The sequence below is a fragment of the Microcaecilia unicolor genome, chromosome 3 (genome assembly GCF_901765095.1).
Source record: "Microcaecilia unicolor chromosome 3, aMicUni1.1, whole genome shotgun sequence".
Classification (NCBI taxonomy): Eukaryota; Metazoa; Chordata; class Amphibia; order Gymnophiona; family Siphonopidae; genus Microcaecilia; species Microcaecilia unicolor.
Window position 1 is genome coordinate 209,291,176 of NC_044033.1, and position 16,529 is coordinate 209,307,704.

Below are 16,529 nucleotides of genomic sequence, written 5' to 3' on the forward strand. Positions count from 1 at the left end.
ACAGAGAATTTCCGACTGAGCTGCACTTTAATTCACAACATTGCTAGCAACCAAAAAGTCCCCGACGGAGAAAAAACAGAGGGAAAAACAAAATGAGCGCCATTCGTATCGTAGCATTTCTTTTTTTTTTTTTTTTAATAGCTTGAAAAATACATGTAAAAATTAATTTTGGGGCAAATATACTACCAATTGCCCCAACTACCGGAGAAAAAATATCTCCTTTCCATTGCACAAACAGCCAAACACAGTAAAAGCAGAAAAACGCTGCCGCGTCAAGGGAAATTGCAGCTGCAAGCAAAACAATGGCGGCCAAGCGCACCAAAATGAGAAGAATAAAGTTCGGGGGAGAAAACCACTGACCGGACTGACGAAGAAGCAGGAAATCCGTGCCGCCGAAAAACAGATAGCCTCTGATGCCGCATAAAACATGGTTTAGCTTCTGGCCCAAACAGGAACCGTCAATACAGCTCCCAAGCTATACAGACCCATCCAAGAGCGAGCACGCGCTTAACAGTTCGCGCCTCTTATTTTTTTTTTTTTACAACTACCGCCGCTAACAACGCCGGATAGCAGAGGAAAAATAATGAAGATAACAAAAAAAAAACGCCGATTAAAGTCACAGACGCTGACTTATCACTTTTTTTTTCTTTTTTTTAAATAGCTCCGCCAGAAAAGAAAATAAAGATTATTCAAACAGAATAAGATAGAAGAGCTACCTGCTCATTATAAGCCTGGGGAAAGCAAAAACTACTTCCTTTAAATTCCTTTCAATTGAATTAATTATTTTAATTTTCTTTTACTTGATTTAATTCTTTAAAAACAGCTGCCTATTAAAAGTGGCTGCCTCTCCCAAAGACGGTACACCTTTCCAGAGAAAGGGACGGCCCTTCCCTGCTAAGCCAGGGAGATGGGGAGGAAGGGGGGTGGACTCGAGACACCCGAGTTTAAACACCCCAGAGGCTGTCAAAGAAAGAAAAGAAACCCTGTCAAGCCTCTAATTACGATTCCAGGCACAGAAGAAGTATTATAAATATATCTGTAATATCTTATAGAGAAAAAGAGAGAGAGAGAGACTAATGGGCTCACTTCCTACCTGCTGAGAGACTGAGAAAATACTGGGGCTAAGGTCACATGGCCAGGGCTCCTATTGGCTCTCTAGAGTCAGAGTTTTTCTCAGTCTCCACCTGCTGGTAGGCGGGCACAACCCAACAGTCCAATCCTGGTCCGGTCCGGAGGGACGCTAAGGAAATGAATGATTGAGAATTAAGGAGCCCTTTTACTAACCCCCATAGGTGCGTACGCGTGTTCGACGCTTGTCAATTTTGAATTACCGCCTGGCTACTGCAAGGCCCAGGTGGTAATTTCATTTTCTACACGCACCCACTACACATCCCAGAAAAGTTCTGGCGTGTGGCGCTAACCGGGCGGTAATCATCATTGAACGCCCGCTGATTACTGCCCAGTTAACGCGTGAGACTTTACCGCTAGGTCATTGGGTGGCGGTAAGGTCTCGGGCCCAAAATGGACGTGCGCCAATTTTTATTTTGCCGCACGTCCATTTTCGGATTTAAAAAAAAAAGCCTTTTTTTGCAGGTGCGCTAAAAAATGGACCTGCGCGCGCCCAATACATGCATCTACACCAGCGCAGGCTTTTTTCGGCGCACCTTAGTAAAGGACCCCGAAGTTAATTGCTGCTGATATATGTCTCTCTCTTCTTCAAGAGGATGAACTCCTGAACGTAAATGTGGGGATTGTTCCTGCTATATTTATTGCACAGAAAAGAAAACACGAAGACTTGGAGAGAAAGAATGTAAAGATCAAAACTGGGGACAAGGTGGGTGTCTTCCTTCTCCTTTACAGCGCAGCTGCACCCCAGTCCAATAGTGCCACGATTCACCCTCCCTTATCTCCTAGTTCACTGATGCTCAGCCTCCGAGTGCGATAGGATTTCCCCGCCCCAGTGAATTACTGCCATTTAAATCATATCGCAATTCTCTCCCATTTTAAAACACATTTTCTCTTACTTCTCCTAGAAACATGCTTGCAATCGGGATGCGTTGGAAGCTTCTATTTATAAAAATGTTGTTAAGAATGTGAAAGATGTTGTCACAGAGCGTTTCCTGTGCACTGGCGGCATTGATCCAGTGGTGGACGATAACACATGCAAAGGTGAGAGTATGCAGGTCAGACTGCTGCTTCAAAGAGGAGTGTGCCACTACAGGTTTTACCAGCCACAGCTTTGTCAACATGACAACTTCTACACAAGGCCGTAGAATGGGCTCTTTTCTCTTTAGACCTCTCTGACCGTTGCTGTTCCTGCAGCCGGGGCTGTTTTCTTTTTAATTCCTCTGTCTCTGTTCCTGCAGCCAGGAATTCGTTGCCAGAGAATGTGGTAAAAGCAGTTAGCTTAACGGGGTTTTAAAAAAAGGTTTGGATAACTTCCTAAAAGAAAAGTCCATAAGCCATTATTAAGATGGCCTTGGGGAAAATCCACTGCTTATTTCTAGGATAAGCAGCATAAAATGTATTGCACTGTTTTGGGATCTTTCCAGGTATTTGTAACCTGGATTGGCCACTGTTGGAAACAGAATGCTGGGCTTTATGGACCTTCAGTCTGTCCCAGTATGACAACGCTTAGGACTCTTTTCTTTTTAGTTCTCCTCAGGAGTGTCTCTGTTCCTGTAGCTGGGGCTCTTTTCTCTTAGCCTCCTCTGAGAGTCTATTCCTGCAGAGGGGCTCTTTTCTCTTTAGTTCCCCTCTGTTCCTGAGGCTGGGGGTCTTTTCTATTCCCCTTAGAGCATCGCTCTTCCTGTGGCTTTGTTTTCTTACCCTTAATTCAGCCCTTCAGTTAAGACTATAATACATATTGCTTTCATTTTACAGGCGAATCTGGAGGTCCTCTGATTATTACCAAGAAGAAACGTTACATTCAGGTTCGTATTTTCCCTTCTTTTGCTTTATCCTTCATACAAGCCCTTGTAACCAAACTCCTTCATGGAACTGTTCCATCTCTCTTGCTGATGGTCTACAATTGCATTTAAAGAAAAATCAAGGAGTTGGAGGATCACTATCAGAGTGGAGAGAATGTCGGGAGGCTGTTGTGTAGGGGAACAGAGACTCCACTTGTCTTCTCCATAAAAGAATCACAAGCCCCTTGTGGTTTTTCAAAATGACTGCGGGGGGAGGGGGGGTCACATCTCTTTTCCTATCCCAGCTCCTCTCTCAATTTTCTTTACATCTTTCAGCTCTTCTCTTTGCCATAGTCTTTGTCCCCTCTCCCTCCTCCGTAACCCATGTTCCCTCAGTATCTCTCACTCTCAGCTCCTGTATCTCCTGCTCTCCCTCTTCTCCCAGCCATTTTTCCTCGCACCGCACCACACCCCTCCACCTTTCCCATCCTCTATTACTCTCCACCTTTCCCAACCTCTATTGCCCTTGCATCTACACTCAAGGCCCTCAATCTGCTCTTCCCCTCTCCAGCCCAGACAGGAAACTTGTTCATCCTGTGCTTTGATGCTGCTCCCTGCTCTTCTTACAGGCCATTGGTCAGTCATTTCTCAGCCAGCCAATAGGCTGCAGAGGGAGGCAGGAGTAGTATCTCTTCCCTTGTGATGCTCAAGCACTCGCAGACCTGGCACCTAGGCATGAATACATTCAATTTATATCTGCAGGTGGCCGTCATCAGCTGGGGCGTGTACGACCTCTGCAAAGGAGGTGAGCGGCATGGCCAGAGCCCCCCCTTCGCCCGGGATTTCCATCTCAACCTCTTCCAAGTTCTCCCCTTCCTCCGAGAACACCTGAAGGAAGAGCTGAAGTTCCTGCCCTAGTGAACTGCTGCCTGCCGCCCCTACCCCTTTTCACCCAGTGTGGAGGACCTTTAGATGAACTAGGCCAGGATGAACAACCATTTGCATCTTTGCATCTGCCATGTTTTCCGAAGCTGCATTGTGGGTGCAGAGCCACACGTTCCATTGATTTCCTCTGCAGTGAGCCCCCTTTTCTTTCATCAGCTCCACATTCCCCTGAAGGCACTGTATCTCACGAGACCAATAAAGCTTGCCTTAATCAAAGGGCCATGGTGCAGTCATTCAGTATGGAGTGGTCGGGGAGTGTCTTCCCCTTAGGGAATGACAGCAGAACTACTACTTAACATTTCTAAAGCGCTACTAGGGTTATGCAGCGCTGTACAGTTTAACAAAGAAGGACGGTCCCTGCTCAAAGGAGCTTACAATCTAATGGACTGAGATGGGTTTACTGGTCCCAAGATTTCTGTGCATCTGGGTGCAAACAGGGAAATAATGGGAATAAGATTGGGAAAGGGGGAAAGATTTCTTGGTTTGATCTGAAACTGTGAACCACTAGGAACACCAACCGGAGGAGTTTATCAAATGCAGGGAATATAGCAGGAAAAAGGCCAGTGTTGGGGACATGAGTTGATACAAGGCAAGTCACATAACCCTGCACTGCCTCAGGTACAAATAAGTACCTGCTTATACTATGTAAACCGCTTTGAATGTAGTTGCAAAAACCACAGAAAGGCAGTACATCTAGTCCCATTTCCCTTTCTCTATTTGAGATTCTACATGGAATGTTGCTACTATTTGAATGTTGCTAGTGGAGGAGTAGCCTAGTGGTTAGTGCAGTGGAACATGGAATGTTGCTACTATTTGAGGTTCTACATGGAATGTTGCTACTATTTGAGATTCTACTTGGAATGTTGCTAGTGGAAGAGTAGCCTAATGGTTAGTGCAGTGGCACATGGAATGTTGCTACTACTTTTTTTTTTTTTTGTTACATTTGTACCCCGCGCTTTCCCACTCATGGCAGGCTCAATGCGGCTTACATATTGTATACAGGTACTTATTTGTACCTGGGGCAATGGAGGGTTAAGTGACTTGCCCAGAGTCACAAGTAGCCTGTGCCTGAAGTGGGAATCGAACTCAGTTCCCCAGCAAGTCCACCACACTAACCACTAGGCCACTCCTCCACTCCACTTCTTGAGATTCTACATGGAATGTTGCCAGTGGAGAAGTAGCCTAGTGGTTAGTGCAGTGGACACTGATCCTGGTACAAATAAGTACCTGTGTATACTATGTAAACCGCTTTGACTGTAGTTGCAAAAACCACAGAAAGGCGGTATATCAAGTTCCATTTCCCTTTCCCCTTCCCTTCCATGTTCCAGAGAGACATACTAACAGAAAAAGACACAGAGGGGGTAATTCAGTACAGCTTGTCCAACATTAGGAGCCAAGACACTGCACACAAAATGAAAATACAATAATCGTCTGTAATCGCTGTTATAGAATACGAGCATAAGTCCACAGTTACATGCCCGACACGGACACAAGCTCTGCACCTAACTGGTCTGCTAGACACACCCCCTGATCTGCCTATGCCCCTGCCAGGTAAGCCCCCCTCCCCCTCACAGTTACGCGCTATGGATTTTGCGAGCTCAATTTCTAGAATTCTAAGGGTACTTATTCACATTACTGCTAATCATTGCCAATTACAGCTAATAATTGGTTAAATGGCACTCAGTATTCGGCGCCAAAACAAATGGGCACTGAACAGCATTCTGGGATGAGCACCCTTTATACAGAAGTGTATAGTGCTGGGCGTGAGGAGTTACAGCAACCAAAAACAGACGTAAATCCCTGTGTGCAAGCTGGGCACAAATCTGCATTATTCTGTAGCGCTGTGCGCATTTCAAGGGAACGCCCCCGACCCGTCTATGTCCCTCCCATCATTACACCTCCATGCGGAAACATTCAGGCGCTATTTAATTTAGACATTTATAATCCGCTTAACCATCAAGTTCAAGGCGGAGGACAATCACACATTATAAGCAGGTACTTTCTCTGTCCCTAGAGGACTCAAAATCTTGGTTTTTGTACCTGAGACAGTGGAGGGTTAAAGTGACTTGCCCAGGGTCACAAGGAGCTGCAGTGGGAGCTCCAGGATGCCGGGATCAAAGCCTTTCCAATAAACATTAGGCCACTCCTATAAATGGAAACATGTGTCTTTGCGCAGATCTGCTCTTTCTGTCCCGTTTCAGTACCTTGCATCCGTCAGAATGCTTGTTCCGCGCCTCACTGTCTGCACCATACCTAGACTTCCTCCATTAGTGCAAAATTCAGCATGCAAGTTTCTGGCATTAAGGGGAAATTCCATACAGAGATGCACATAGCACACGGCTACCCACACTATGACGGACAAAGAGACGACCAAGAGAGAGACAGATGTACAAACATGCGTGTAGACCGTAGAGCCATGCCTAACCTAAGACACACAGAATTAAAGATACTGAGATGTCATGTTTTAAGTACATAAGTATTGCCATATTGGGACAAACTGAAGGTCCATCAAGCCCAGCAGCCTGTTTCCAACAGTGGCTAATCCAGGTCGCAAGTACCTGGTAAGATCTCAAAAACGTACAATAAATACATTTTATGCTGCTTATCCTAGAAATAAGCAGTGGATTTGCCCGAAGTCCATTTTAATAATGGTCGATGGACTTTTCCTTTAGGAAGTCTTCCAAAGGAAAAGCACAGAAAACATCAAAGGCCACCTACACATCTCCACGAACCCCAACTTAGGCGTGAGTGCAAAGTGATGCATGTGGGAAAGAGGAACCCGAACTATAGCTACGTAACGCAAGGTTCCCCATTAGGAGTCACCGTTCAGGAAAAGGATCTAGGTGTCATCCTTGATGATACGTTGAAACCCTCTGCTAAGTGTGTTGTGGCGGCTAAGAAAGCAAATAGAATGGTAGGTATTATTAGGAACGAGGATGTTATAATGCTTTTATATCGCTCCATGGTGCGACCGCACCTCGAATACTGTGTGCAGTTCTGGTCATCGCATCTCAAAAAAGATATAGTGGAATTAGAAAAGGTACTGAGAAGGGCAATGAAAATGATAAAGGGGGTGGGACAGCTTTCCAATGAGGAAAGGTTAAAGAGGCTAGGGCTATTCAGTTTGGAGAAAAGACGGCTGAGGGGAGATATGATAGAGGTCTATAAAATAATGAGTGGAGTGGAAGGGGTAGATGTGAATCGTTTGTTTACTCTTTCCAAAAATACTAGGACTAGGGGGCACGCGATGAAGCTACAAAGTAGTCATTTTAAAACAAATCGGAGAAAATATTTCTTCACTCAATGTATAATTTAATTCTGGAATTCGTTGCCAGAGAATGTTGTAAAAGCAGTTAACTTATCAGGGTTCAAAAAAAGGTTTGGATAACTTCCTAAAAGTCCATAAGCCGTTATTAACATGGCCTTGGGGAAAATCCACTGCTTATGTCTAGGATAAGCACGATAAAATGTATTCTATTTTGGGATCTTGCCAGGTACCTGGGTTGGCGACTGTTGAAAACAGGATACTGGGTTGGATGGACCTTTGGTCTATCCCAGTATGGCAAACGCTTATGTTCTTACTGTCAGGGTATGTGCAAAACTAGTCCCCTTGGAGACATCACTCCCAACAACAGACACAAAAGCACTAAAGAAAAGAGACACACATGTACACAATGATAAACACAGAAATAAGGTTGCTGAGCCACCACTCAGAAAGAGTCACACACCATGGAGCCAGCCACTCATGGCTGGATGTATTACAGGGACACTCTACCCTCCTGCTGTCTCATGGCAGGATGTGCTTCACAGAAAAGAAATAATAGACCAATGTGTTCATATTGGTCATAGGCTACTGATCAAGGACCACATAACCTTCAAAATCTGCTCGTTGGTTTACATAATAATATTTGGCATCTCACCAAGCTACATGACCAACCTAATAGACTTACCAATCCGAAACACAAAACGTATCAGCAAGATCCTGCCTCACCCTCCACTTCCCATCATTTAAAGACATGAAATACAAATTGACTCTCGCAGCTAGTTTTTCCTATATCTGCACCAAAACCTGGAATACACTTCTAAAAGACCTAAAACTGAAAGACAACTATCTAACCTTCCGAAAACACATCCCCACTGAAACAACCTAACCTCCAGCAGACCAATCAGATCGACCCACAAACTAGACAGTTGGAACAGAAAAGGCACAAGCTCAGAACGACCAACCAGGATCGAAACACTTAACACACCTTCCAAAATTTACAACCCAACCCACCCTACAAAATACATACCCACTGTCCTCCGGAACAGCAACCCGACTTCACCAATGATTTAATCCTATCTGACTATGTTATGACCTTAATCGACCCTTTTTATAAGTCTCTAACAATGAAGCATATAAACCACAGTGAATCGCCTTAATCTGGTTCAATACCTCCACAAACTCTCGCCGTCTCTGTCGAACTGTTATCCCCGCTCGATACCTAGTAACCGCCCCCTGTTCCATTTAAGCCACATTGAACCTACCCAATAGGTGGGAAAAATGCAGGATACAAATGTTTACAAACAATTCAGAATACGGCCGCCAGTATTATCTGTCGAGCCTTAAAATACAATAAGGCCACGCCTCTTTTACATCGTCTTCACTGGATCCCCATAGACTTCGGAATAAAATATAAGGTTTTCATTTTGATATATAAAGCGCTTCATTCAGCTACTCCGTCTTACCTTGCGAACTTAACTATTCCATACACACCAACACGAACGATTCGCTCGCTCACAGACAACAGACTGGTGGTCCACCCGTGCTTCGGCCATTTTCTTTTTTGTCCCCAGCACTGTAGAATTCCCTTCCACAATCAGAATAGAAGAATCATACCCTTTTCCATAAACCTTTTAAAACTTGCTTATGTAAAAAGACTAGAATCGGTGCAAAGAAAAGCTACAAAAATGGTATGGGATTTGCGTTGCAAACCGTACGAGGAGAGACTTGCTGACCTGAACATGTATACCTTGGAGGAAAAAAGAAACAGGAGTGACATGATACAGATGTTCAAATATTTGAAAGGTATTAATCTGCAAATGAATCTTTTCCGGAGATGGGAAGGCAGTAGAACTAGAGGACATGAACTGAGGTTGAAGGGGGGGCAGACCCAGGACTAATGTGGTGGATATGTGGAATGCCCTCCCACGGGAGGTGGTGGAGATAAAAACAGTAATGGAATTCAATCATGTGTGGGATAAACACAAAGGAATCCTGTTTAGAAGGAATGGATCTACGGAATCTTAGTGGAGATTGGGTGGCAGCGCTTGTAATTAGAGAGTAAAATCAATGCTGGGCGGACTTCTACGGTCTGCACCCTGATCGTGGTTGAATAGATATGGATGGGCTGGAGTGTAAATTTTAAGGGGCTTTGACATTAGCTCCAGAACTTAGTACAAGAAGAGTTCTGGGCAGACTTCTATGGTCTGTGCCCTGAGAATGGCAAGGGCAAATCAAACTCGGGTATATATATATATATATATAAAGTATCACATACCATGTAAAATGAGTTTATCTTGTTGGGCAGACTGGTTGGACCGTACAGGTCTTTATCTGCCGTCATTGACTATGTTACTGCTTTTGAAATATAACTATGCTGAGTAAGAAGGTCACACAGGTATAAATATTGCCTTACATTTCACAAGGAGAATTAAATCATTAGATAATTGTGTATGACTGACATAGGGGTATGTTTACTAAGGTGCATTAGCATTTTTAACACGCCTGTAAATTTACGGTGTGTTAAACGCTAATGCGCCTATACATTTCTATGTACCTAACCTTTGACTAAAATTTGTTTACCATCATATCACATATCATCTCGCACATTCCTTAATCTGCACTTCCCCAACTGCAAAGGTCTAAAATACAAAATAATGCATGTGTCAAACTTTATACCTACTTGAGTACAAAGTTATGGAACGCACTGCCGCACAACTTAAAAACGACTTACGAACTAACCAACTTCCGCAAACTACTGAAGACCCATCTCTTTAACAAAGAGGCATATTTTCAAAGCACTTAGCCTTCCAAAGTTCCATAGGTTTCTATGGAACTTTGGAAGGCTAAGTGCTTTGAAAATATGCCTCAAAGTATACCACAAAGATCAACAAATGTGAACACACACCATTCCTCCACATATACTCAGAACTGCTCTACAACTTCTACTTGCTATATTACTATCATGTTTTATCATCACCATGTTACCCAAGATTCTTCTGTAACATTTATAGTCTAATTTCTAATGCTTTTCCACCATTCTTGATATATTGTAAGTCATTACCATGTTACCCAACATCCTCTGTAACACAAAATGTCTATCTTCTAATGTAATTCCACCATTCATGAAGTATTGTAAACCACATTGAACCTGCAAAGAGGTGGGAAAATGTGGGATACAAATGCAATAAATAAATAAATAAACACTTACATGTACTTCCAATTGTGTTGTTTATTATAAACTTGTGAATTCTAATTATAAATCATAAAAGTGACACAACTGACACTGTATCTTAATCACCTCATCAAGCATAAGAGAAAAAGAAAGGGAAACAGATTGTCCTTAAACGATTTCCAGCTGCTTGACTTTTAACAATCCTTAACATCCATAGTCCTTTTGCAGAAATATACATTTCTATGGGCGCGTTAGCGTTTAACGCGCGTAAACCATTTATGCGTGTTAAAAAACTCTAACGCACCCATAGCGCTGCTTAGTAAACATAGGTGATAATGTTTGTCTATGTTATTATTTTCAGTATGGAAGTTCTGTCTGTGCTATCCTATCAAATAATGGATTTCTTAGCTTAAACGAAATTGTATGTTATTGTACATTTTTCACATGTAAACCATTCTGGCTTGCTATGAAATAAGTGATGGTATAGTAAACAAATAAACGATAATAAATAAATAAAGATTATGGTCCCCTTACTAAATGAACAGTGCCATAACTGGAACTCGTATCCCAGCTGACCGCAAAAAGATATTAGACAAAGAAACATCCAAGCACCACAATACACACACACACCCAAGCTAAAGGATGAACAAAAGGTCTGCGGCTCATGAACAGAGTCAAAATATATATATTTTAAAAAAATGAGGTCACGTGACGCTATGAGCGGGAGTGGGCGCTAGTTGGATCGCTCCTGCCTTCTCCTCAAACATCTAGGCAAAAAATCGCTGCAAACAAAGATTAACATCCTGCTAACTGAGAGCGAACAATAGCCGAACTCACAGTGAACGGATTGAGTGCAGAAGGTTACGGCAATGGCGACAAAAAACACAAGAAAAGAAAAAGAAAAAACTCGCCTAGTTGGAGACAAAATGGCGGCGCCGGTGAGCCCGGGAACGTCGGAGGTGGGGTCCGCCTGGGCCGCGGAAATTGTGGGAGAAGTTACACAAGCGCTAGAGGTAATATTAGATAAAAAACTGAGTTCCCTGGACAACAAGTTGGAATCCCTTAATAACAGTATAGCCCAAATACAAACGGATATGGCGCAATATCAACAGCGGGCCAGTGAAACGGAAGACCGAGTCACTGTACTAGAAGCAGAGATAAATCAACTGAAGAAAACAATTACCTCATACGACGACAAACTCGAAGACCTAGAAAATAGGTCGAGGAGGAACAACCTCCGAATTGTGGGACTAACTGAAGGGCAAGGAGATCGTGAACTCAGCAAATTTCTTGAAACGTGGTTCACAGCAGAACTGGAGTTACCTGAGATGTTGGGGCCGCTAAGAATCGAGCGTGCACATCGACTAGGGCCGAAGAACGTGGCGGAGGGAAGACCACGTGTAGTCATCTGCAAAATTCTCAATTTCAGTCACAAAAACGCCATACTGCAAGCCCTGCGCAACGGCAAAGAACTATACAGCGGGAACCGCAAAGTTCTTTGCTTTCAAGATTATTCATCGGCGGTGGCGGCGCAAAGAAAAAAGTTTTCATCGATATGCTCAGCGTTGGTGAATAAAAAGATTAAGTTTGCGCTATTATACCCTGCAAAGTTGAGAATCATTCATTCTTCGGGCACAAAGTTGTTTACCACTATGGAAGAAGCAAAACTATTTGTGCAACAGATGGAAGAGAGGCCGGAAACTTGAGAGCTAAGGATTGCACTGCTGAAAAAAAGACATTTTCTAACTGACTTCGCTAAATGCTTGAGAAAAAAGTATAAAGAAGAGACCTATAATTGAAATGAGAATTATAAACAGAGGATGTTGGGGCAGATGATACATAAAAGAGACTATCAATGGACACACTGAACAGCGACACAAATTGGATTTAAGGTGGACATAATGCACACTGAAACCATTAGAGGGCCAATTGAAACACAAACAGGATAACAGGAAAGGACGATTTAAGCATGAAAAGTGGCCAAGAATCTTGGATATTAGGAAAGTATGTTATAATAGATATAGTATAAGGATATTAAGATATTACTTTTGTTGTTAGATATTTGATACTGCAGATAATGTAAGCTGCAAGGCCTGAAATCAGTTAAATTAGATTTGAAAGTATTACAATCTAGGTTTGAAAGAATCTGACAACACTAAGATCTCATAAGACTAATACTACTCTTGATTAACAATTGTAGAGACTGGCAAATTTAAAAGTCAAATGAGATGGGGGACTGAATGATAAAGAGGTAATACATACTCACACAATCATAAAAATATGTTATAATAGATATAGTATAATAAGGTTAAGATACTACTGTTGTTGATAACAAGTTGACACTGCAGGTCATATAAGTCGTAGAGCCTGAAATCAGTTACATTAGATTTAAAAGTATAACAAGCTTAGTTTGAAAGAATCTGATAATCATAAGATTATTTATGACTAATAATACTGCTTTTGCTTAATAATTGTAGAGAATGGCAAATCTAAATGTCAAATGTGTTGGGGGACTGAATGTTAAAGAGGTAATACTTACTCACACATACATGTATCATTAATGGAAGAACGAGCAGAAAAGGGACGGATACAAATAATGGGAGGAGGAGCGTTGAAAGTGACCTGCTTCCTACGGGAAGGAGAGGGCTAATGGGGGGGAATGGGGAGAGGGGGGAGGTTAGGGAACAGATAACTACAAGACAATGTAAGGGGGGGAAGAGAGTAACTCAATGTAACCTACAGACGCAAATAAATATGAAAATGAGAACATGGGGTATGAACAGGAGTGGTTGGAGGCTGGGCTGGCTACTCTTGATAGTAAAAGGTAATCAGATGATGGAAAATCGCTATATGAATGATAACTACTTAAGGTAGCATCCTGGAATGTGGGGGGAATACATTCCCCCATCAAGAGATCAAAAATATTGCGCCATCTTAAACATATAAGAGCAGATATTGCAATGCTCCAAGAAACACATTTGTCAGCAGAGGAGCATGCCAAATTAGCCAAATGGTGGGTGGCAGATTGTGTGGCAACTGCGGCAATGGGTCGAAAAGGGGGAGTAGCCATACTTTTTCGGAAAGGGCTAGCAATCAAGATACATAAAACTATTTCAGACCCAGAGGGTAGATTTGTGCTAAGCATAGTAACCATTAATAAAAAAACTATAATTTTGGGAAATGCCTATGCTCCTAATGTGTTAGATTTAAAATTCTATAAGAAATTGCTTTCCCAAATCACTCAACTGGAAAACTTGCCCCTAGTGATGGGAGGAGATTTCAATATGACTTGGGACCCGAATATGGATAGATCGCATCCGCCTAAGGAGATAAGAAAAATAGATACTAGGGGTCTACCGGATTTATGTGAAATATTAGATTTAATAGATGTCTGGCGCACCTTGCATCCTATGGAGAAAGAATACACACACCAATCTAGAGCACATGGGTCAGCATCAAGAATTGATTACTTGCTGGTATCACGAACTATAATAACAGACATTACTGAGGTACACATAGATCCCTGTGTCATATCGGATCATTCAGTGGTCGGAATGACATGGAAGGGAGGAGAGGATGAAGACTTGCTAAAAAGCTGGACGTTTCCAACATACTTAATTAAAGATGCAAGATTTGGAGAGCTTTTACATGCTAAATGGGCAGAATTTAAGCATTTTAATGAAGGCTCAGTGGATGAGATCAGCACTTACTGGGAAGCAGCGAAAGCGGTGTTGCGGGGGGAAATAATTAGCTATGTCACGCACTATAAACGAATGAGAGACAGAGAAATAATGAGACTAGAACAACTTTTAGGTAAATTACACCGCCAATACGGTATGAACCCTAGTAATGATATCAGACAAGAGATTCTGACCATACAAGCAACTTTAAATGCCAAACTACATGAGAGAGAAGTGAAATCTCAGGCCTACTATCGCTTTCAACTTTACAAGCACGGGAATAAAGGGGGCAAATATTTAGCTCGACTTATAGCATCTAAGGTTAATTCCCGAAATATAACAACTATTAAACAAAAAAAATGGGAAACTCATACACTCTAATAAAGAAATTCGACAAGCTTTTCAAAATTTTTATCAAGAACTTTATAAGAGGGCAGATCAAGACGAGCTACAGGGGGAGTCTTACTTAGAGGGTGTTCACATTCCGAGGCTGCAAAGTAGAGACAGAAAGCGGCTAAATGCTAGGATTAGTGAAGACGAGGTAGGATGGGCAATCAAACAAAGTAAATCAGGCAAGGCATCAGGTCCAGACGGTTTTAAAGCAGAATTTTATAAGATGATGGGGGACTCGATTCTCCCTACCTTGACTGAAATGTTCAATGACTGGATAGAGAAGGGGGCCTTGTCTGATAATATGAATTTAGCTAGGATAGTAGTATTTCCTAAACCAAAACGAGATGAACAGTTGGTTACATCATATAGACCCATTTCCCTAATTAATCAAGAGGCAAAATTATTTGCAAAAATATTGGCCAAAAGATTAGGAGGGATATTGCCTCATCTAATTCATCCAGCACAGGTGGGTTTTGTCCAAGGGCGAACAAGTACAAAAAACTTGCGGAATATTTTGGCGTCATTGGAAGGACTAGGTCACTCCAAAGAACAAGCTGTGATGATCAGCTTCGACGCAGAAAAAGCATTCGACAGAGTGGAATGGCCCTTTCTATACTCGGTGCTACAGAAATATGGATTTAATGGCACCTTTGTGCAGGCAATTAGAGCACTATATCATAACCCAAGGGCACAAGTGCTGGTAAATGGAAATATATCGGGGGAAATTCAGATCACTAGGGGAACTAGACAAGGTTGTCCTTTGTCGCCTCTGTTATTTGCACTTCAATTAGACCCATTAATTAGAGACATACATGATTGTGCAGCGATAACAGGGGTACATATTAAAAATCAGGAATTTAAGATAGCTGCATTTGCGGATGACTTGTTAATGATTATTACGAAGCCAAAAGATACTCTAGAGAATCTTTTACAAATTTTCAGAGAATATGGAGATTATTCGGGTTTCAAACTGAATATAGACAAGTCAGAAGCGCTTCAAATTAATGTGGACATACACGAGTTATGGGGGGGAGATTTCCCTTTGAAGCAGGCACATAAATCTTTTGTATATTTGGGTATACAGTTGCCGGCCAGACCAAAAGAGCTATATCATTTAAATGTTGAAAAATTACTGGAACAGACAGCACAGCAGTTGGCATCATGGGGCACGCTAACACTCTCGCTCATAGGGAGGATCAACCTTCTTAAATGGTGATCTTACCGAGATGGTTATATATGTTGCAGATCTTACCAATAGCCCTGTTGCAGAAAGATATAAAGCGCTTATACCGAATGCTGCTCAGATTCTGTTGGGCTAAGAAAAAAGCTAAAATACAACAAAAATACATGTTGGGAGGATGGAGACAGGGGGGTTTGGGAATTCCCAATCTTAAATATTATAATATGGCATGTTTATTGCGACTGGTGAGAGATAGATTATTTCATGCTTCCGACTATACACCTATAGAGATGGAAGATGCATTATTTAACCCATATCACTTTACTACCCTAATGCATTTGCGGAGCGGGGAAACTCCTCCTAGAATTAGGCACAATATTTTACTTAAACCCATGAGAGAGGTATGGAAATTTATAGGCAAACTATTAGGCGGAGACTCGAGAATAACGGAGTTAATAAGTATTAGAGGGAATCCGGCCTTCCAACCAGGAATGGAGAACAAAATCTTTGATGACTGGGGAAAGATAAGTGTGGAAACCCTGGCAGACGTACTAGGAGAGAATGGGGATATTAAGCCACTGCCGCAGCTGCTTCATCAAGAGGAACCTGGATGGCAAGATACTTATGCGCACTATCAGCTTAAACATTACATACAAAATTTAAATAAAGAAGCACTTATAATTAGGTTAGGTAATAAAATTATTACCTTCTTTGAGGAAATTACAGAAAATGCCCCTTCTATATCGCAATTATATCAGAGACTATGGAGCCTAACTCCTGCGAAGGAGATGACTTTGTTGAAACAGAAATGGGAAAAAGATATGGGAAGGAACTTGCAATCCTGGGATATAATGGCACAAATCAAAAGTATTCCATGCCTGATAGGGGGAAATGATTATAGGGAATGTGCATTTAGAATGATACACAGGGCATACTTTACACAGGTTCAATTGTATAAAGCAGGGGGTATAGAAACAGCTCTTTG

The 16,529-nt window shown here is 42.1% G+C and overlaps 1 protein-coding gene across 3 annotated transcripts in view; it reads left to right on the plus strand.

Annotated features, from left to right (window-relative positions):
- CFB (complement factor B) overlaps nt 1–4,072 on the plus strand; it is a 74,816-nt gene extending 70,744 nt beyond the window's left edge. For all 3 annotated transcript variants that reach the window (XM_030197322.1, XM_030197321.1, XM_030197323.1), the window contains exons 16-19: nt 1,722–1,834; nt 2,034–2,169; nt 2,884–2,933; nt 3,672–4,072. In XM_030197322.1, coding sequence (XP_030053182.1) covers nt 1,722–1,834; nt 2,034–2,169; nt 2,884–2,933; nt 3,672–3,827 — 455 coding nt within the window. In that variant the 3' untranslated portion in view covers nt 3,828–4,072. The remainder of the gene's footprint in view (nt 1–1,721; nt 1,835–2,033; nt 2,170–2,883; nt 2,934–3,671) is intronic.
- The last annotated feature ends 12,457 nt before the right edge of the window (nt 4,073–16,529 follow it).